General features: G+C 39.6%; 1 protein-coding gene across 1 annotated transcript in view; it reads right to left on the reverse strand.

Moving 5' to 3' along the window:
- Positions 1 to 1768: 1768 nt before the first annotated feature.
- The window catches only part of papss1 (3'-phosphoadenosine 5'-phosphosulfate synthase 1), a 41324-nt gene continuing 18872 nt past the window's right edge, over positions 1769 to 24220 (reverse strand). The window contains exons 8-12 of the mRNA XM_083538741.1: positions 20272 to 20477; positions 13918 to 14053; positions 11553 to 11821; positions 10745 to 10974; positions 1769 to 4456 (exon numbers count right to left, since the gene is read on the reverse strand). Coding sequence (XP_083394867.1) covers positions 4318 to 4456; positions 10745 to 10974; positions 11553 to 11821; positions 13918 to 14053; positions 20272 to 20477 — 980 coding nt within the window. The 3' untranslated portion in view covers positions 1769 to 4317. The remainder of the gene's footprint in view (positions 4457 to 10744; positions 10975 to 11552; positions 11822 to 13917; positions 14054 to 20271; positions 20478 to 24220) is intronic.

Here is a 24220-nt window from a genome sequence, read left to right on the forward strand (position 1 = left end):
CCCCCCCTGCTTTGAATAGGACCTTTTTCAAGGCATAAATTAAACCAATCAAAAAAGTAAATGTTATTCAGGAAACAGCTCCATTTAGTCACCAGAAAGATATGGATGTTATCTTCAAACCTACTATTTGCATAGAATATTAAATCCTTGCTAAACACCCACCAGTCAATATCAGAAGAAGAAACATCAAAACTACCATGTCCACTTCACCTAATCGTTATACACTTTTAGAGCCGAGTCCAGGACAGAATATTTTATTTATTTATTTATATATATATATATATATATATATATATATATATATATATATATATATATATATATATATATATATATATATATATATATATATATTTATAAAACGGATCAGAGAAATCAAACCCGAGCGCATTTCAGGGTCTGCACGTATCAACCGGGCAAAGGTAAGCCTTCTAAAAAAACGTACATCGTATCAGAACTGATCAAACCTGACAAGCCCTAGGTGGATTCTCTTTATAGTGGATTGCTTCAGCCCAAGCCTGTCCCGCTTCATTTCAAGACTCCCTGTAAAGGCAGTCACTTAAAATTTACTGCTGTATTTAAACGCAGAGGGACACCGAAGATCTGACAGAAGACAGACTCTGGGATCAAACCTGATGTTTCCTGAATGTTTTCCATCCAAGCGGGAAGGTATTAATCCATAAAGAATATGAAAAACAAATTCTGGGTTTAGTACCGGACAATACGAGCTTTTAAGCATTTCTTGATTTTTCCTGCTGTGTTTTTGGAAGTGATGCCAGGGCAAACTGAGAAAGAGAGAAAATAAAGAGAGAGGCGAAAAAAAAAGCATTGTTGCTGAGGTTTGGATATTACATCTCAGCACGAAATAAAAAATAAAATAAAAAAAACGCAAGGCGAGAGGAATGAGCTCAATGCCTTTCACTTTCACAAGGTTCCCGACTGCATCTGGGAACCATCTGCTTTAAAATATGTGTATATGTGTATGTATGTGTGTTTGTGTGTGTGCGGCAGTGTCGTCTCTGTCCAATATAAAGAATGTTACAAAGCTGTGCTTCGACCGCTGTTTGATTGGAAAGGAGGAGGGGGTCTGCTATACGGCTGAAGAAGTGCTTTTCGCAGAGGTGCACACTGTTAGCAGTCACTCAAACTGAACAAGAGCACATCTACAATCATACATCATATGAAATCAGATGAGGGGAAAAATTTCCTTTTCACAATCCCATCCATTGTCTTGCAGCTTTACAGAATAAGGTGAATGGTGTGTATTTATCCCTGATGAGCAGCCGTGGCGACTGTGGCAAGGAAAAACTCAGTTAGATGTTATGAGGAAAAAACCTTGAGAGGAACCAGACTCAAAAGGGGAACCCATCCTTATTTGGGTGACATCAAGAGTGTGATTATAAATCTTTTAAACAATACAGAACACTGGAGAGTGAGAACTAACATGAATACTGGAATGTAAGATTATGAGTAATGATCTTTCTACACTTATACAGTCAGTTGAGGGTATGGAACCAGGAATCCAAAATGGATTTGAGATCATCATAGATCCAACACCAACTCCTCCAAGCCAGAGCCTTTAAACACTCAGAGTTCCAATGTCCAAACTCTACATAAAGTGGAATCAAATTGGCGCTGGTGCACCTCTAGATGGTTCAGGGATGTTTTCGGGGTTGACATCTGCTTCTCTGAAGGTCCACGAAAACCTTTTGTGGCTTGTGTGTTTAGGCAGAAATGGAAGGAAGAAATAAAGACCAGTCGGACTTGGTCAGTTTGGAATGGTTTATTGGAGATTTAGTAATAAAAGAATGCTGAGAAGGTATAAAAAGGGTTACAGATTAATGATTATTTCACATACAGAAATAAACTGACTAATAAAAAAATGATAAAGGAAAATCTAAAACACACACACAAAAAAAAAAGATACGACTACAGGCTAAAACAACGATGAGAAATGTTTATCGAGACCCTTAATTTCTGTCAGGTGTGTGTGTGTGTGTGTGTGTGTGTGTGTGTGTGTGTATACGGACACGTTTAATATGCAATAGACAAAACCCACCAGGAATTCGATCGACACAAGTCATTAATCCAGAGTTTGATCATCTTGACAGTCCATAGTAAGTGAATAACATGAAAATAAACCCCAGTTGATTTCAACATATAATATATTGACAAAAGTTTGTGGACACATGAGCAGAAGATTGCCTTTTTTTTCCCCCCAACATCCCATCCCACATTTGCTGTTAGAATAACCTCCACTCTTCTGGGAAGATGTTCCTCTAGATTTTGCTTCCTGTGAGATTTCATTCAGCCACATGGGTGTTAGTAAAGTCAGGTACTGATGGAGTTCGAAACCTGTTCCGTTCAGCATGACAACGCCCCTTGTGCACAAAGCAAGCTCCGTGAAGATATTCTGGTTTGGCGCAATGGGAGATCTCGAGTGGCCTGCGATAGAGCTCTGATCTCAACTCTACTGAACACTTTGTGAGATGAATGTGAACACTGACTGCACCCCAGACCTCCTCACCTCACCTACATTAGTATCTGAGTTTACTAACACCCAAATATCCATAAGCACACTCCAAAATCTAGAACATCTTCCCAGAAGATTGGAGGAGATTAGAAGAGCAAATCGAGACTAAATGTAGAATGTAATGCTCAAAAAGCACATACCAATACTTATGACCAGGTGACCCAATACTTTTGGGAATAGTTAGACCCACCATGAATTGGAAAATTAGCACAGGCAAACCTATTAGTTAATTAACTCTACATCATTGAAGGCATTATTCCACAGCTTCATCACCTTGATCATCATTTCATTGTAAGTGGATCAAATAAAGAGAGCTGATTTAAATAAGAAACATTACATTATAGGGACAGAAGTATTGGGACACCTGACTTTCCCAGCCATATGTGATTCTTCCCCAAACACAAATCTCCACAAGCACACTCCAAAATCTAGTGGAACATCTTCCCAGAAGAGTGGAGGTGTTTGGAAACACAAAATTGTGGAGAATGCCTTGATAAGACGGATTATAATTTCTCTTTGGAACTAAGAGGACCAAACATGTCCAAGCAGGAGCGCCATTAAAAAAACATGGTGTGGAAGAACTTGAGTGTCCTGCATAGAACCCTGGACGACACCCACAGGCCTCCTCATGCTCTGGGCTGAATGAGCACAAATCCTCCAAAATCTAGTAGAACGCCTTCCCAGAAGAGTCCACATTTGCACCAAAGTGGAACTAAATCCATTATGGGATATTCACCAAGCACATATGGCTGAGATAATCAGGTGCCGCCAAATTCTCAGTTAGTCCGCAGATGCCCGAAGCAGCACCATGCACCATGATGAAGTCATCTAACAAATAACCATCGTCCAGGAAATGGGTTTCGTCCTAATTTGTTTAAGCACCTAAGATTAGGGATGCATGGTTTCCGATCCCGGTATCAGGTATCTCTCGGGTGCTGTTCTCGTTTACTCGTGAAATGCTCCGATAGCGACATCTGATACCGTGTGATGTAATCCCGGAGTGCGTTCTCGCGCTAATGAACAGCCGACGGGAAGTATTTCGCGATAAATTACAGCAATCAAAAAAAAAAAAAAAAAAAAACAGGCTCTGTGAAAACATACGAGGGAGAACTAACGCTAGAGCGGCTTCCGGTAATCCGAGTAACTCAATCAAATCCCCATGTGGTGTTTAAACGGTATTACTTGGTTTTAATACAATAAAAGACGACCCGATCAGCGGGGCGAATCCGGTCATTAAAATTAGCCGTGAGCTGCTGTGAATTGCGATGCATCCCTACTTCAAGAATTATTACATTATATTAAGGCAAACTGGCAGATTAATCCATGATCTCCGACAGACAGATTGGGAAATCTGGGATTTAAATTTACACAATAAATAAAGTTTTTTTGTAACTGTAATATTTGTGGTGTAACGTTTATATTTTATGATCGGATCCTTTAACTGTATAACAGCTCAATATTCTTTTATTTTCCTCTTCTGGCAAAACATAAAAAAAAAAGGGTTTTAAAATGCGACCTGTTTCCATAAGTTAAGCGTAAAAAATGAAAAAAAAAATTTTTAAATAAGAGAAAGAAAGAAAAGACAGTAACTAATTAAAAAAGAAAAAAAAAAGAAAAGTGTTTTGTAAGCAACAAGATACTACTCAAAACATCACCTCCATATGCACAGTTGAACAGGTTTGAGTGGTCCCTGTGTTTGACTCTTACACACACTTTCTCTTTCTTTAGACTGTAACAGACTCGAGGGTCAGCCCTCCGCTCTCTCTCTTCATCCAGCTCCTGATTTATGCCTTCTCCAGGGATTTATAGTACTCCTTAAGAACAGTCCAAGCTTTCGGGGCCATGAAGCCGTCCGGCGGGTTCTCGCCCTCGCGTGCCATCTTCCTCATGCGCGTGCCTGAAATGAAGTCGTAGTCCTGGTGGCTGCAGGAAACAAGAGCGGAATAATGAATTAGAAACGTGGCGAAGTCCTCGCTTTTGGAATGGACACAACTTTTTTTTCGTGTATAAAACGACCCCAAAACTTACACCCCGAATATAAAAAATCAGTCAAACAATTTCAAACTATTTCAAAGATAAACCTGTACAAATTTTTATTTAGCAATAAAGCAACATTTACATACTAGTACTTTATCAGAATGCTCTGACGTTACCGGTCCCTGAGCATCTGCGTGCTGCCTACACGTGTTCCAATCGGTTCGTTTAGCATCAGCTGACGTCGGTTACATAAGGCTTGTGATTGGAGGAAGCCTGTTTGCAGAAACAAGGTATGGGCAGGTTCGCAACTTTCAGCATTCTTACGTGTACAAGATGGAATTTTTAGTCTAATGATTTTAGAAAAACGTTTCGTCTTATACAATGAAAGAAAAGAAAAAAACGGTATATTTAAATACGGACCCTTCCGGAAGCGTTTCGGTGCCAGGTTTTGCGATCCTTTTTACGTACGGAACAGAGTTAAAACCCGAGTTCCCTCATGAACATACTGTAAGTGGCGGACCACAAGTTTTAGTCTCCACCTCGCACTTTAAGCACAGTGTCGGGAAAAAAACGATTCATACCGCACGTGCGCACGTGCGTGAACTCAGATTTGTTTCCGCGATTGCGTGAAATCGCAGCCACTTCCTGCCACTGCCGATGTTTCTTTTCCGACAGTTTTGCGATATGGATTCTTTCTCGTTTTATGTACAGCTTCAAGAATTCCTTTTAAAAGGAGAAAATCCTGACAATTCCGCATATCGAGGGAGTGAATGAATGAAGGATGGACGGAATGAAGACATCTGGTAGAGTAGAACATTTAAGTAGAACATATCTTTAGAAAATTTTATATTAAATGTAACTAACACACACACACACACACACACACACGATAATTTCTTCATTCAGAGAGTGTTTGTACACATTGAGTGTTAATAAGAGTGTAATTACTCAAATAAGGTTTGACAAATGTAAACTAATTACATGTTTTTAATTCCATTTTATTTAATAAATTAAATTGGTGCCAATTTGATCAATTACTCAGTTGAATCGATATAAAACAATACAAACAAAAAAAGTGTAGCGTGTTCATTTAATTGATTCTATTTCAATTTTTATTTCTTTTATTTTAAGGTCACTCAGGAAGGCGTCCAATAATGTCGGCATTTTCACGTCCGTTGATTGGACGGTCGGAGAGCGCACTAGTCAGAGTTCGCACACCGCATCTGCACAAAAAACTGCAAGGACGCTTACAAGACAGACTTTTCAAGAACGGTTGGACATCGTGAGGAAAGATCAGAACAAACAGTTCAAAACGTTTAAGCTTTTATACTTTAGTGTTTTCTTTTCTTGTAGTATTTGCACAAAAACACACAATCTGCCTTCATGTTACAGGATGACGTATGCGGGCGGTGCAGCTGTGGCTATGAGATACCCGTCTGTGATACGGCACTCTGTTATACTGTGTTTCTCTAGAATATTGATGGATTCAATAGCAGTGGTGCCATAATGATGGTATTAAGAGGTGGATTGTTCAGCCAGGACACACTGTAGGTTCTAGGTGTGAAGTTTTACATATATTTTATTTACTGTAGATTTTAAATGTACTATTTTCCAGCTTCACCTTATTTGGAGAAAGTTGTCTATTGTTACAAGCACAAAGAGACAATACCTTACTATACACACCCTCTCAACAGAACCATGGGGTTTACTAGTGTTCTCATTTAACACAAGTCAAATATTCACTTTTCATTCTGAAATTTAGGAGAGTAAAAAACTTTGAAAAAATCGATCAATCAATAAATAAATGTATATATATTACACACTGAAATTTCATGAAATAAATGTTTCTCGAATTGAAAATACTCGGATGAAGTCCAGACACTTCAAAAACGCACGAAGCAAAAACCTTTAGTATCCAAGCCCCGTCTCTTTCAGAGATTCGATAAGAAAAAAAATTGTGAAACATCCGAGCTTGCCACTAAATGTACAACATCTGGTCTGTAGCAATGAACAGTGATTTGTGCAATACCAGATATCAGGTAAGAAAACAGTGTCAAATCTGATCTGACACCAAAACCCTGTACCAGATTCATATATTGTAAATATGGAAGGAACCTTACACCATTTCTAACATTGACGGAACTCAAAGTCGTCCAGGAACCAAATCAGTCCGGACTTGCAAAAATAAATCAGCAAAGCGTAAAGCGAGATCTCTAAACACCATTTAAATACACTTTCTCCTTTTAAACAAACGCTACAAAGAAATAAACAGAGGTTCGGATATCTGATAAATAACCCAAACCCAGTGTAAACAAAATCTCCTGCGGCAGCCGTGCTAAACCGAGCAAGTGAATAAGATGTGTGTGAAAAGAATGGAGATTGTAAGATTTGCAAAACGACGTTAAAAACACAAACACCGTGCCGTGTGCTTCTTCTGTACCGGAGTTTTGTGCACTTTCTCCACCCATTTGTTAGAACATGGTTTTGTTTCGCCCTGATGTCATCTGTCCACGCGAGCGGCGCGTTTCATACGGCTATGTAGTGGGAAATATCCGAGTTGCTGGGAAAAAGGACACGAAGCTCGGGACACGAACCAGTGTTGTGTAAACTCGGGCACGGATTTCACTGCTCTGAAACACAATCTTCTATTTATTTTGTTTCTTCCATGTTTACGAACCTGCATCGCAAATTTATTCGGTTTGGGATGTCCTGCAGGCCGTGTTGGATATTGTAGCTGTGTAGCTCCAAAATATTTACACCGATACGGTTGCGTGGCTCCCAGAACGAGCGATCTAGCTCACGCTTTACCCGGAACAAAGCCTGAACGAATAGGAAAAGGAACAAAGCGGCACGGAAAAAACCTTCCCAAATCTGCATCCAGAGCGAGTGTGAAATTGACCCGATCACACCGACGGACTCGAACAAGACTCGAATCGTTACTCACGGCACTCAAAACCGCTAGTGAGCGAGAAGAGAAGTATCGCGCGTAAACTCGAACGTACAGTAAAATGAGAAACAGCTTGGCCTCGAGGAGTCTTTAAGGGAGATCGCGAAGCAATTAAGCATAGCATCCGTGCTGGTCTCGGATTCGGGCCGGGCCAGCGCCGCCGCGCTTCAAGAACAGACAGAGCGCCATAAATTTGCAAAGGCGCCAAGCGGGGCCCCTTTGAAATTCAGATGGGGCACTTCTCTCGTCGCAACCCCCCTCCCCCCTCCCTAATCACTCCCTCACTCCAGGATGGAAGACAGAGCAAAGGAGGAGAAGGAGGGAGACGGGAATGTCAGGCCAAGTCCAGTGAGTGATGGATCTGGTTTGAAACCCACGAGTCATCCTTCACAATCTGTACACACAGAGATTAGGATGGATGGTCGGTTGTTTATTTATATAAAAAAATAAAATTCACCCAAATGTAAAAATGCAGGAATAGAAATAGATTAAAAAAAATAATTTTATATATATATATATATATATATATATATATATATATATATATATATATATATATATATATATATATATATATATATTTTTTTTTTTTTTTTTTTTTTCCTCCCCTCTCTCCTCAAGGCTCATAAATTGACATGTAAAAGGTCAAATCAGTCTGAAGTAAAGCGAATGGTTCTACCAGGGGGGAAAAAAAAAAGAAACTGTTTCTGATCAAATTTACTGTTTCCTGAGGATTCCTTTTTTTATTACCTTAAAAAGTTGACCTTTAAGGTGTCTCCTTTATCGCTACAGCAACGAGTCAATTTTTTTTTTAATTAATAATAATAATAATAATAATTAATACAAAATTAATCATTTGGAATATTCACGGGTTCTCGTTTGGAACCTAACAGACAGCAAGTTGCGGATTATCTTAAAATTCGTGAGGGGACTGAATGTTCAGGAATGTTCGGAAAAACATTTTAAACTATGTATTTGTTAACTATGTATTTTTTAACACATTTGGTTAAATATTACTAAAGTAAAAGTGCTCCCTTTAATCTTTCATTCGAGTAAAAGAACATAAGCATTTGACTTTATGTGAAAAGACTCTAATGTTAATCTTAGCACAACGGCACATCTATTAACAGAATGATGATGAATCAAACACTGATTGGTATTGATTAAAATTATCAGGAACCCGAAACCTTTTTTATAACTACTTCTTTAAAATAATAATAATAACTATAACTAATCTCAATTTTATTTAATAATTATTTACCACCAGCAGCAATCAAAACTCAATCGTAAATCAAATGAAGTTGAGTAAAAAGAAACATATTTGACTTTTAAAAAGTCAAGTTAAAGTCTCACTAAATGGAAATACTTGAGTAAAGGACAGAAACATGAAAAATCTACTTAAGTACAGTAACGAATTAGATTTACTTCGTAACTCTCCACCACTGGATGTTTTTTTCTCCATGTTTAAAAGCCTGAAAAAGAGAAATGTTAGGAAATGTGTATTTGTGCGAGCCCGGGATGGACATCTTCATGTGATAGCTTGTCAGAACATGTACATTTGAGAAGGATGACCTAGCATTCCCGAGCAGCGCACTTCAAACATCAAAGGCAGAGAGCTTTTGGCGGATTGAGACATGTGACTGTTGTGTTTCCAAAGTGTTCAGATGGGACGGACGATTACAGCTGCGCCTAATTTCTTACAGTTGTGCCAATATAGAATCAAACTCATTTCGGTCAGAAATATCTTCCGTCGCACTTGAATCGGTGAACGTCGCGCCGTCACCGTCGTTCTCGCGCGTCCTCCGTTTCACAATGCAGTTGGCGGGGTGTCTGGCAAGAGAAGGCATCTGACTTAATAGTGAAAAACGCCATTAATTACCCGCCGCGATTTCTGTTAGTCATCGTCCGCAGTGCGCGTAAGGAGCGCCGTAATTAGGGGCAGCTCTGATTCCTGAAGGACTTCAAAGTAGCCTAGGAAGGTTTCCTGTTATTCTTGGCGCTACAATTGGCCGTAAATAAATGAAGAGGCCAAACGCACATGGGAGGCATGCCGGGAATTATAAGCGAGATCCAGTTTCGGACGGCAAAAGGAAAACCGCACGGATCGCCTCCTTCGGTTGGTTGAAGATCAGACTTCTACAAATCTCTTATGACAATCCATTTGGAGTACGTACATAAAGTGGACAATTACATCCATGTGCTATGATGCAGAGACTTAAAAGAGCAGGTTGTCATATTAAAGTCTTCTTTTGTCTAAAATTGTAATGGAAACATCTAGAAAACCAACAAGGGGGATGCGGTTCAGATTGGGGCAAAGCGAATGCAAACGTTTTTTTTGTGGACACTCGACCATTCCACATTTAGTCCCCATTTGCTCTTATAATAACTAAAACTCATCTGGGGAAGATGTTCCACTAGATTTTTGGGGTGTGCTTGTGGAGATTTGTGATAATTCAGCCACGAAGGTGTTAGAAAAGTCAGGCACTGATGTGAACGAGGTGAGGAGGCCTGAGGTGCTGTGTGCGTTCCATTTCAACCCAAAGGCGTTCGGTAGCATTGAGCGGTCTATAGAAGGCCGCTCAAGACCTTCCACGCCAACCAATCTAAACCATATCTTCATGGAGCTGGCTTTGTGCACGCTGTCGTCAAAGCAAAATGTAATGCCACCGAATCCAAAGACATCTGATACAACGGTTTTGGAAAAGATCCAAATGCAGAAAATCCTAATCCTAATCTGAGGTATTTTGATTATTATAGGTCCAAAAACAACCCCATATTGGCTCAATTAGCAAATTCCTTTCCACAATCACACCAGGGAAGGTCGATCCGTGTTTCGTCCAACTTTTGAAACGAGCCACCGCAACTTTTCTTCACGCTGAATGCATTCGGAGGAAACTGCTATCTGCCCTGTTCCACATCCACAAGCTTACAAATGCACATGATTGGTTGGCACCTGTAACCCGTAACAGTACGAAGAAAGCTTGTTTGGTATTGTTGAGACATCTGTGACATCATCGGGATTCTAACTCCATGTGTTACACATTCGGCTGTCAAATTGATGCTATTATATTCGGGAGGGGAAAAAAAAATGGCATACTGAAACAATCAGGCGGCTTATTGATTTACTGATCACTAAATGCATTGCGATATATTAGTAAAGCTGCAACAAGGGCACGTTTAAAGAACGAAGGCCTGCATTCATTTCAACCAAACATTATGTGTCATGTGTCCCGAAAGCTCCATAACTAAGTTTTCTGAAAACACAATAAGATAATTAGCAAGCTTACTTTTTGGAGTCATAAAAGTCCATGGCCTTCTTGACTTTGTTGTAGGCCGCCACTCTGAAAGGCACAATTTCCAGAGAGATGAGGCCGGGTGCCATCGTGAGGACCTTGGCGCCGTGAGAAGGGTCGTACAGGTCCTTGCCTGTGTGTGGGTGAGGCATGCCGGCTGGGTCTCGGCCTACGATATAGAAGTTGGCACCGGCTACCATTCGGGCTCTGCAGTGCCACTGCACCTGAGGAGAAAAAAGTCCAGGAAAATGCTGTCAAGAAAGATGTTATATATACATTTTACACTATTACATACTTAAGTCCAATGGCTTAACCACTAAGCTACAACCTCCCCACAGATCCACTGAAAACACGAAGCGCTGCCAGAAAGACACCCTGGAAACACCTGCAGATACGCTGTAGAGGGAGCAGGCAGATCCCTCAATCAAGCATCTCATGCTGAGTGTAACGGCAGCTTCCAGTGGGCTCTTTCGAAGCTCAAGAGAAATGTCTGCTCCCAATAAAGCCCTTACTTGTCCCCAGCCAAATGATTAAAGGACCGTGCACTTAAAAACCTTCCTTCATTGACAATTGAGGCTCTCTGGCTGAAGTGTGTGTGGGGGGCCACTGAGGACTATGGAAAAGCTGGTTGTGTTTAAAGGTAGAGTAGAGGGAGAAAGATGGAATGGCACCAATCATGTGCTCGGTGGCTCTGCGCTTTACGATGACGTTGAAGCGAACAACAGCACGCTACATGGAAAAGAGTGTAAGGAGTTCCTAACTGCACCTTCCACCCCTCGTTGCTGGCAGTTACGTTTCTCACCTCGGTGGGTCCGGCGTACATCATGGGCGAGGGGAAGATGGCCACTACGGTGGAGTCGGGGTCTAGAAGGCCCTCCTCGAGCACGGCCGCATGCTGCCTCATGCGCCACGGCAGCGGCACGTCGTCGTCTTTTGTCCAGCCCCCCAGCGGGTGCAGGAGCAACACGGGCCTGCGATAGCCGCGATCCATCAGGCGTCTGCGTGTGTCCTGCATCAGCAACGCGTGGCCGTTATGGACTGGGTTCCTCAGCTGGAAGGCAAATACTGCATCTGAGAGAAAAAGAGAAGCGATACGGTGAATGTTATGTTCATGGGGTATAAGTAAATTAGAACTGAGTGATATGGAAATCCAGGGTTTCTACCAGGTTTTTTTTTCTTTTCATTTTAAAATTCCACACTTTTCCAGACTCACAACGTAACAATGTGACGTAACTTAAACAGTATTTTGAGAGTCTGCTCCTAACCCTATGGAAAAACACCTTTTGGCTGTGTCCACACTAATTTTACACTCGTTTGAAAACACATTTTTCTCTCCGTTTTGGCCTTCGCTATCCTCCATATTAATCCAGACCTGGAAATGATTCTAATCAAATTTTCATACTTTTCCAACATGCATAGGAACTTAAAATTTCGTTTCAGTTATGATCGCATGGTGGAAAACCGTCTCTCTGAGTAATCAACACTGGTCGTTCTTCTTCTACAGTTTACTATTGGACACCAGGACACTTGGATGGACATTGGGAACAAAAAGATCAATCTAAAACTAAAACTATATTTTTGTGGTGGCTTTTTTCCTAACAGTCAGGTTCCAATTAAGCAACATTACATCAAATCATTGCCATATGCAACTAATACAAGTGCAAATGAGCAAAACCAGCCAAAGCTTATAATTCAATAGCACAAGAAGCACCACTAGCTGCACCACGCTCCATCCAATCCTCAACCACTGCTCGAATGGTCCCACTATCTCTCAGGGGATGAGGAAAACATGTGTCTAGACTATTCTCAGTACTGGCATCGAGGTGGTGAAACAAACTTCCACTTGATGAGTCTCTAGCACTCTTTAAATGTCATCTATACACCTAGATCATGAGTCCCTGAACTTATTTCTGTGAAGGCACCATAATTTGTCCTGTCTGTAATGGTGGCCATGTCGGTCTGTGACCGAAAATTACATGGGTCGGAGAGACCACCAGTACTATATTGTGGAGATTTTTTCAACAATTTTAAATGTATTTATTAAGCATCCAAATACTGGATTAGTTTAATAATTTGTTATAAACTGTACAGACAAATTAACATGACTTTTTAAAAGATATGTAGCCTATTAAAAGAGCATTATAACAATCAATGACATTTTGTCATATTCATTGCTATTAAAACATTTACTTATGCATATGGTTGGTGGGTGAATCGAACAAACAATTAGAATATGCTAATAACTGGAGGTTATACGATTTCACCAATACCGATAGCAAGGTTGGATCGTACTGGCTGATAAATGCTTAATCAACTGATTTTTTTAAAGCAGATACTGGATAAAAAAAACAAAACAATATATATATTATATAATAATAAAAACACTCCATATAACTTTATTACTAAATATAAACATATTCGTTAATAAATCTAGTTATATAATTACTAAATTGTAAATAAATGTAATATAGCGCTCTCCGTGCAGCGTGCAGACTCGCGTGTAAAAACAAACAGCACAGTGATTCACCTCTAGAGGCCGCTCTCGTAAAGACAGCAGACCGGAAGCCAAGACAATGGTACAGATTTTTGCAGATAGTTCCAGCAACTATGGGTGCCTTGACCGCTATTAATGACTAACGTACGTTTTTGTTTGAAAGCCAAACTTGTATTTTAAAATACAGATATGACATAAGTGAAAGATATATTTCAAATTTAAAAAATATATTTTGTCGTACGGATGGTATTCATAAGTAGCATTACATGGATGTCCAAAAAAAATTACGACCTGTTTAAAATCAGAATGGTAAATTTGAGACTTTATGGCCAAAAACTCAGATTTTTTTTAAAATGTACTTTTTAAGACACTGCAGAAACCCTGATCAGTGACGCCGAACCTTTACGGGATGCTGATGAAAAGTGCACTTGTGAGACCAGGAAGCCACCAGAAAAACCACATGGAAGCCACATGATTATTTCCTTATTAGGTAGAAAAACCATCACCCAGAAGAGGGAAGGAATGAAGTACAAATACTTTGTTACTGTACTTAAGTAGATTTATCTGGTATTGCTCTGAATAAGGGGACGTCTGCTGAATGCCCTAAATGTAATTTAGGCATCGTGACTAGGAATATTATCTACAGCAAATGTAAAATATTACTAGTTGTTACCTGCGTTCAGTTCTTTAAACTTCTGTTTGAGTTCATTAGGGGTGAGGCGGTAGGTGTCCAGGCCGTCGTTCCAGTAGATCCGATCCAGCACCTGCAGATCTCCTCCCACAAGCCAGTCGCCACTCTCCATCACCATCTAAACCAACACAAACACACCAATCAGCAAAGTCCATGACACTGACCTTCCTAAAACATGTGCACACAAACTCGCAGATATAACGGAAGACAAATGCCATCGACGTTTGATTCCAAAACACAAGAACCCACCAGATACCAATAGGAACCCACCAATAAACTTGGAAAAAGTGATGGAAGTGTGTTATATTAACACCATTTGTTTTCACACATTCAACACGAGCTCATGTTCTTTCCTGCCCCCTTTTTCTTACACCTTCCAACTTCTAGGGCTTCTACGCTCATGGCGAATACCAGGTTCAGTTATACAAATATAAAACTAAAGATTTTAAGATTTTTTTCTGAAAACCTTAAGACTAAAATTTGGATTAACTTCATTAGAAACCTTGTGTAAATAACCGGAACCCAGTGATTATTGAGACTTCTTTTCAAACATTGAGACTTATTTCATGTTGTTTAAGCACTTATGTCATCAAAGCCCTGACTAAAATGGGAGTGGTAGCTCCAGTGGTTAAGGCGCTGGATTACTGATCGGAAGGTCGGGGGTTCAAGCCCCGGTATCGCGAAGCTGCCACTCTTGGGCCCTTGAGCAAGGCCCTTAACCCTCTGTGCTCCAGGGGCGCCGTATCATGGCTGACCCTGCACTCTGACCCCAGTTTCCAAGCAAAACTGGGATATGCGAAGAACAAAAAATTTCACTGTGCTGTAATTTTTATGTGACAAATAAAGGCTATTCTAAAATCATCTAAACTAAGGATTGGGATTCCATGAATGCTATGCTTTGTGATCATTCTACATTATTCAATTAAGCACTTCAAAGGTGTCTAATCAAATCAAGGGTAGAATATGAGGAAAATTTGCTTCTTTTTAAGGAAGAACCGAAGAGAAGAAGTCATTTGCATCATTAACAGGGATTCGGCAGGTTTCCCAGTCGAATTTAAGGCTCATTTAAACCTTTTTAAAAGCATTAAGAATGAAATTTAAGACCTACTGTAAAAACATACACACACATACGTTATTAGCGACTGGCCTTGACCAAGTATCGCTAAACTTCCACTTCCACATCGCTGAAAGATAAAATCCTATTTAAAATCCAGGTTAGATTTGCGCAAACAAGAGAAAGCCGACTGGCTGTTGCAAGTCGGTTTCGTTTTTAATACAACGAATTATGTTTGGACTAGCGAAAGGAAGAACTATGACAAACGAACCGAACGAACGAACAAAAAGTGCTGCATAAGCATTTCGATGAGCATCAGAGGTAGCGTTACATGGATGTCAAAAAAATTTAAAAGGAGGGGGAGTGGTGGCTCCAGCGGTTAAGGCGCTGGGTTGCCGATCGGAAGGTCTGGGGTTCAAGCCCCGGTATCGCCAAGCTGCCACTCTTGGGCCCTTGAGCAAGGCCCTTAACCCTCTATGCTCCGGGGGTCCCTTACGAGGGAAATATCAAGGTCCGTGATGTCGGAGAGACGTGGGGCCGCCTTCCCGTGGGCTCACCACCTGCAGGAGGGACCGTAAGGGATGGTGCTGTGAGGATTGGGCAGCAGTCGAAGGCGGGGGCCTGCTTAGACTGCTGCCCCCGCGACCCGAATTACGGATAAGCGGGAGAAAATGAATGAATGATGAATGACCTGCTTAAAATCAGAACGGTGAATTTGAGACTTTATGGCCTAAAATTCAGATTTTTTTTAATTTACAATTTAAGACACTGCAGAAACCCTGATTGGTGATGCCGAGCCTTTGATGAAAAGTGCACTTGTGAGACCAGGAATCCACCAGAAAAACCACATGGAAGCCACATGATTATTTCCTTATTAGGTAGAAAAACCATCACCCAGAAGAGGGAAGGAATGAAGTACAAATACTTTGTTACTGTACTTAAGTAGATTTATCTGGTATCAGTTCTTTTCTTCACTATTTACTACATTTTGAACACAAATATCTGTAATTTCTACTTCTAGCATTTTAAATCCAGAATCGTTACTTTCGTTTTAATCTATTTGGTGACAGGATCAATATTTTTCTTCTCATCGCGCGTCGTTTTCAGCACTTCAACCGAATTTCCAGTCATTGCGCAGCTTTTTCAACCTACCACTGGTGTATCATTTCCTGTCTCTTACACACCACAGACGTAGACTAGTTTACAAAGCAAACAACAAGCGCAGCAGAAGGCAACAAGACGTCTGGGGTTAACGTGGATGAGACAGAGGGAGTCAGTGATGTAATCATGACTGAGAAAAGACACATTCCTGATCATCATCATCTTTTCTCTGCTTGTGTTCTATATGGTGGATGTTCAGCCTGGATACATTCATTAGATACCAACATTATAAATTCTTTTGTATTAATAAATTATTATGACGTGAGGTCCAGTTACCAGCGTGACACTAAAACAGGTAGTAGTAATGTCTACTTTTATTTAAGAACGTACAGTATCAGAGCCCAAACTTAACCAGAGTCTTTTAAAAAACGAGTATCTCTACTTCTACTTGAGTGAAGGATGTGCGTACTTTTTACTGCCATCGCCAGACTTTCACAGTAAATCTGTTTAGCGCTCTCTATTTTTTGGTTGCAGACAAACACTACAGACCTAAAACCTATAATATAATTAATAACCTGAATAAATCGGTTTTTATTGTACTTCTGCTACATGTTTGTCTCCTCCTGTAGTTTAGATCTCCCATGTCTCTGCGCATTATACAGCTGGTAGAGCTTCTGCAGGACAGTCTTTTCAGTAGGTCTGCTTTTCCTTGACGTCGCAGGCTCAGGAACCTTTGGCACGCTGCTGCTTGGTTCCCTGTCGGTCACACAAGCAATGGGAATAAACAGGAAAAGTGGATTTACCACATGCAATTGAACCCAGGTTATCCAGTCCTAATCCTGCTGACAGACACGCTTTAGCCAGGGAAATTCACCCCCCCCGCGCACGCGCAGCAGCGGCGGTGTCAACCAGATCTGAGGCTTGCCTAAGACTAAGGCGGGTACACATTCCTCTGCCAGACCACATAACCGTGATTCAGCTCAACCGCAGCTTATTAAACACCCTGCCAAACATTAGAACTACAATAGGCACTAATTTCATTTCGGGATATTAACAAACGATCGCTTTCGTTTAAATAAAACGAGAGGCAGGCAGGCAGTCAGTCCAGAGGCCCCGCCCTCTCCGTGCCAACAAGCCAAATTCTCCCTTCTCAGGCACATAAATGACCTCCCTACCCTAAAGTGAAGCCCCCTGAGACTACAAATCAATATTGCTTAATACCATACAAATCTCACTGGTCATGTGACTGGTCCTGAAGCTTTCGATTTGCCCTGAGCCCGCTGTTGTTGTTAAGGGCCGTGCTCAAGGGCCCGGGAGTGGCAGGGATTTGAACTCATGCCCTTCGGATCCAATGAACCACTAATCTTCCTCTTCCCCGCAGCGTTCGGGAAGGTGAGAGGAGTGGAAGCGGAGGAGAGGAGGATTTGGCTTAGCCCTGTGTAAACAGAATGCTGAGCGAGCATTTCCAAAGCAAAACAGATACGCGAGACGTCGGAAGGTAAGGGATAAGAGGATTACAAGTGTAGGAGCCGAGGAGGAGGGCACGGCGGGTACGCCTCCTGACAGAATGAAAACGATCTTTACAGAAGCGTGTTATTACCGGCTAGGGCAAGTTCGACTGTAAATATGACGACGGAGCAGAGTCGAGAGAACGACTTTCATAGTTGGGCCTGGAGCGGGGTCATGTCCCCAAACATCACAGAAGTCTTCATAGATAATACGTAATAACCATCTACAGAGGAAAATGCTCGAGGGGGGGGGCTGGGGGGGCGCTGTTTACGGAAAAATATGACTTTTATCTCATTTCCAAAAACAATAATGTCCTTGTTATTTCATTTCCTGCCTTTCCTACTTTGTATATGTATATATATATACACACACACACACAATATATATATATATATATATATACACATTTATATTTATATTTTTATATATATATAAATTTTTTATATATATATAAATTTTTTATATATATATATATATATATATATATATATATATATATATATATATATATATATATATATATATATATATATATATATATATATATATATAAAAATGTGTGTGTGTGTGTGTGTGTGTGTATTTGTTTTTTTTTTTTGTATATGAAAGTGTGTATGTATGTGTGCAGCTGAAATAAAATATAATAATATAATTATGGTTCAGGGAAAGTAGGGAGCTCTCTGTGGCAAGAACATTCGTTTGGTCCTTCTTTTTTCATTGAAATTGTTATACTATGTAAAATATCAATAAAAAGACTGAACAAAAATCAATAACGTCCTGTTTTATTCCTCGTACAACACAACCGTTTGCCGATGATGACGGATCCGTGCTGTACCACGTTGTATTTTTTTCCCTATTTATTTTTTACATTCAATTTTGTGCTACAGCCATGAATCAGGGTTTATTTTCCCCTGAATTACAGTACAGCAAATATATAACTAATCAAGTTAATGAAATACAGGAAGGCAGAAAGTTGTCATGTCACGAGGTTTTTACTCAAGTGCTAATTAAACGAGCAACTCGTGAAAAACTTTAAATCTTTAATAACCTTTCTGGAGTTTCTGCCCTAGAACACTAAACCTTTCAACCAATCAGAATGGAGAATTCGACAGCACCAATAATGCAATATGAACTGCAACTTTATTCAGTCCAGAGGGTCAAACTAAAGCAAAGGTGAACGTGTGTGTGTGTGTGTGTGTGTGTGTGTGTGTGTGTGTCCGTCCTATGATTGTAGCCTTGTCCAAAGCAAATCTAGTCTTCTGCTGCTTTTATGTGACACACATTATATATGGACAAAAGCAGTGGAACACCTGATTTTTTTCAGCCTTGTCCAAACTGTTACCACAAAATTGGACGCACACAAAAGACACGAACCTGTTCCAGCATGACAACACCCCAATGCCCAAATTCAGCTCCATGAAGATATGCATTACATGGTTTGGAGTGAAAGGAACACCTGGGATAAATTGGAACGCTGACTGAACCCCAGGCCTCCTCACCCTACATTAGAATGACTTTACCAACACCCTTGTGGCTGAATGTGGGCAAACCTCTAGAAGAACACTAAGAGATGTGGTGGAACATCTTTCCGGGTTGAGTGGAGGTTATAATAACAGCAAATGGAGACAAATTGTGGAATGGGATCTTCAAAAACCACCTATGGACCTTATGCTCAGGTGTTATCGTGTGGCACTGCTCAACTGGTACCACCTTCTCTCAGGGGAAGAGGTAAGTGTACTTCAAGGCTCTTCTCAGTTCTGGCACAGAGGTGGTAGAATGAACGTCCCCTAAAAGCCCGAACAGCGGAGTCACTGGCCATCTTCAAGCGGCCGGTGAAGACCTTCCTCTTCCTGAAAAACTTAAACTAGCACTTTTCCAGACCCTAGATCTAGACTAGGCTTAAAGTTTAGAAACAGATAAACATCAGCTGTTTTTCCCTCATCTTTAGTTTTCCATTGTAGATAAATCTGTAGCCTTGAATTCCTGCTCATGGCTTACAAAAGTAAATCCTGAGATGTTTTTTCTGCTTCTGTAGCCCATCTGCCTTAAGGTAGTGCATTGTGAGTTGCTTTTCTGCTCAGTATATGTGTAAAGAGTAGTTATTTGGTCGTTCATATACGACCTTCTAGAACATCTCCCATCAAAACGTTTTCACCTGTAAAACTGCTGCTCACCGAGCGTTTTTTTCACGTGGGTGAAAATCCCTAAAATGCACCAGGAAACACTCAAAAGCAGCCCATCTGGCACTGCAAGCCACACCGCCGTCTCCGAGATCGCGTTTCTCCCTCGTTCTGAGGTTTATGTGAACTATGATTAACTGAAGCTCTTGAGCTGGATCTGCATAATTTTACGCAACGTGCTGCGGCCACATGATTGACTGACTGAATAATTGCACGAATGAGCTGGCGTAAAGGTATCACTGTTACACTGCGAGCGTATAGCCAAACTATATATTACACAAAACCTACTCGAGTACTTTTATTATCTGTGCAGCGATTTAGCAATTACTACTGTATACGTTTCCTCGCTTTCTGCCCTGACGATGATTCTGATGCGTCGCTTTGGTTAGCGGATCGTATAAAAAGGACATTTCCTGCCGCATGCCTAATCTAATAGTGTGAAATCATCATCATCATGAGATCTGAAGCGCTGCCGCTGTGAACCCTCCTGACCTTGATATAGGGGTGGTCCCTGCAGGTGGTTCCCCACTGGCGCGCACATCGCTCCTCCTTGCGGTGCTCGAAGAACTCGGGGTTTCGCAGGATGGCAACGCGGCAGCCGCAGTAGACCAGCGCCAGTGCCGTGCAGCCGTCTAGACGCTCCTTGTCTACGCTCGAGACGGGCAGGACCACCGGCACGGACAAGTTAATAACTCCTCCTGTGGAAAGAGGGGAAAGGTCAAGCGCTTGCCTCATATATCAGAGACTCATGGCAAGCTTCGGGGATGTGCAAAAAAAAAAAAAAAAGCCCCAAGAGGAAAAAGGTAAAGGTATAGTTACAGATATACAGGGAGAGGGATATCAGAAGGAAGGTGGCTGGAGGGGAAAATCTATATAATTGTGCAAAAACATTTATATATATATATATATAAAACATAGTGTAGCATTTCATATTTTATTGTTTATACTTTTTTTCCTTTAGATTTTTCTCTGTTTATATTTTTTATTTTATAAAAATATATAAAATCTTTATTTTATTTTGTATTTTTTCTATTGTTCAACTGGCACGAACACTGGACTGGAACACGGACACTGCTGACACTTCAAATCTGAACCACTGACAATATTTATATCTCTTTCTGAATTATAAAAATAAACATATTTAACATTAATTAACATTAACATTAATTTTAACGGCACAAATTTTATAAAAAAAAAAGCATCTGACAATTTTTATGAAACAATTAATAAATAAAAATAAAAGAGGCTAAATTAAAACCTTCAACGCAACAGACGTTTAATCCCGCGTCCTTTCTTTGCTCAGACGGATAAAAAAATAAAATAATAATCATTAAAATAATAATAATAATAATAATAATAATAATAATAATAATAATAATAAATTAAACATTTGTTTTACTGATGCACCAAGTCTCAAATCGAGCACCAAAATCAGCCATGATGTGCACATCCGGCAATTAAAAGCGTCCGTGTGGAAACAGCAAAAGTTCCTTTTGGTGTAGTGATGATTTACGCCATTTAAAACACAATAAATTAAAAGTCAAGTCTATTTCTACATTTATACATTGTCTCAAAGCAGCTTAAAAGAATTTTTACAAAAAAAAAAAAAAAAAGATTTACAAGAATATTTTTATCAGCTGCACTCTCATCTGAAAGTGTAAACAGGATCAGTGCAAAGAAACAGAAGTAATTAGGAAACATGGTATTTCTATGTTCTTATTTTCATGTGTCTAATGGACATTTCATTAAAAAACATCTACGACCTCTGAAACATGTCTAGTTTTCATGCTCTATATTGAGTTCAGGTTTACTAATAATAAACATACATTTACATAAAACATTTATATTTGTTCATGCTCATGTTGACCATAGTAATAAAAACTTGAATTATTTTTTATGTAAAAAAAAAAAAAAAAAAAAAAAAAAAATTATTTTATAGTTGATATTTTATTTTTTGATTTCATATATCTTTTTTTTATCTTCTGTCTATTTACATTTCTTCAGTATTGGACAACCATAAAAACCACATGTTGTGCTCTGTATGAATGCGTATTTGACAAATAAAAGTTGTTTCGATTTAGCAATTTTTACACCTTGAATAAATAAATGCAAACTGGAGATCTTTTTTAAAAAATAAATAAATAAAAAAAAAAAAAATGGCCCCCAGAATCCTTGTCCTCTGTGGTACTGCTTCAGAGCTAAAGCAGCTGGTTCCTATAAGACTAAAAGGCTCTGCGCATCCAGGCACTGGCCAACCACCTCACACACACACACTCGCAAACACGTTCCTCTTCCACTCATCCTAGCTTTTCCAGAAAGCTCAGGCTGAAATCCAACATCGCAAGCAAGGAACAATCAATCTTATAAAGCTGAAGGTTTTAGAAAGCAGGAAAAGCGATCGAAAAAATAAGCAGAAAACTAAAGAAGGCAGTCGTTGACAGAGTGATGGACAAGTAGGACAAAAGGTCCAGGCTGCCTTTGTGCTACTGTGCAACGGGGATAAGAAATAACAGTAACCTGGCTTCATAGAGCATTCATTAGAATAATGACTAGAAAGGTTATTGGCAAAAAGAAATATAAGGTCATAAGGTCCCATCTTCAAAATACTGTTACTCAAGAAACTTCAATTACTCAAGATATTCTAATGTAACTGTGTCAGAATGAAACGGCGCATGCTGGAAAACACTTGGCAACCCGAATCGCAGCGAAAGGATCGACGTTCTCGGAGCAATAAAATGAAATGGCCTCGATTTTGGAAACTCGGTGTGGAGAATCGTCGTAATGATTACAAACGAAAGGGGCAGATTATGGAGAAGGGAAGAAAAAAAAGGCCCCTCAGCATATCTTCTCATTAGCATTATGTTCTCATAATAAACGTGAAAATAAAGCACACAATGTTCCTTTGCTTTTTTTCTTTTTTTTTCCAGGAGCGCTCGCAAAGCTCCGGATGCGCCGGATCGATGTGAGGTTCCGGTCCTAATTCGCATTTAGATCATGTTTGATGCGATTTGCTTCAAGTTGCCCCTCGGTCCCGACCGCTCCACAGGAGCGCAGAGGGAAGATGGTGTGGAGACTTTGTGTGGATTGCTTATCAACAGCGCCCTCTAGTGCCGTGCTTGAGTCACAGGATGCTTGTGGTAAGGATTCATTTCAAGTAAGAATTCATTCGAGTTTTATTATTATAATCTTTTTTTTATAAACAATCGGAAAAACAGTAAATCACGATGCCTTTGTTCCTTTTTCAATTTTATATTGAAAGCATAAAAAGGAGAATTGTTTTGTTCATTGTTTCTGAGCACAGAGAAAATTCATTCATTTTCTTAAGGTGTATTAAATATGATCAATATTAAACTAAATGTTAACTAAAATCCTAACCTGAAAGTAACAGTGAATTTCATTGGTGGTCTTTTCTTAGAAGGAAATGTTCCCTCTGGACCACTTGAACAATTGAGAAATAATATGAAACACAATAAGAGCGGCATATTCGTAAGTCTCGGACAATCTAGTGGAACATGGTGTAACTCAGGGCAGCATTGTTCTGCTTTGAGTGTCGGAAAATTTTGTGTTGACTCGCATTCACTATTACTCTCTTGTAGCTTTTGAAAAGCACACAGTGATCCATATTTACTTCTCGGAGCAAAGACAGAAGCCACTGATGGTTTATGTGCTAATAGCTGAGCAGTTATTTTATATCTGGGTTGTTCAAGAGTCCCACTAACCCAAATAAGTAAAAGATACATGTAGGTACATCAAATATTTTACATTTTGAGCAAAAAATGAAGTGTAATTATTTAATTTACAAAAGAAAAAAAACGACGACTCTTTACTAAAATTTCAGTAAAAAGTTTTCTATATATCAAATATCTTACATAAAGAGCAAACAATTGTTTAGAATCATAAGCCATTTCATTTTTAAACGAATCCTCTTAATTTTAGTAAAAAGTGTAACATGTTAAATATTTCACATTTTGAACAAAAAATAAAAAAAGACTTCTTGGTACATAAGTTGTAATTGTACTGTTATGTGAGGAATCGAATCATTAGACCCTGCAGTACTGACCGTTACTTAACCAATATAGCAGGAGCATGTTTCTGATGAATACGGCGTAGATGATCACAGCTGTACTGCACAGCTCTCAGCGCAATACTGTTTTTACACATAAGCAAAAACTGTAAGCGATATTTCAGACATGATACTTAAAAAAAATTATTATTTTTGCTCCCAGAGAAGAGACGCTCACTGAAAGAGCTACACTCACATTATAGTCCGTTCTATAGCTCATGTTTTAACTTAAAGTATTTGTACATTTCTTTTGAAGGTTCTTCTGCTTCAATACATCTGACATTTTATACTTTATACAATACTATCATTTTAAAAAACCAAAAGGTTATTTTTAATTACAATAATAAAGTAGAATTTTTACATGACTAGAAAAGTGAA

The sequence above is a fragment of the Silurus aristotelis genome (assembly GCF_946808225.1).
Source record: "Silurus aristotelis genome assembly, chromosome: 4".
Taxonomy (NCBI): Eukaryota; Metazoa; Chordata; class Actinopteri; order Siluriformes; family Siluridae; genus Silurus; species Silurus aristotelis.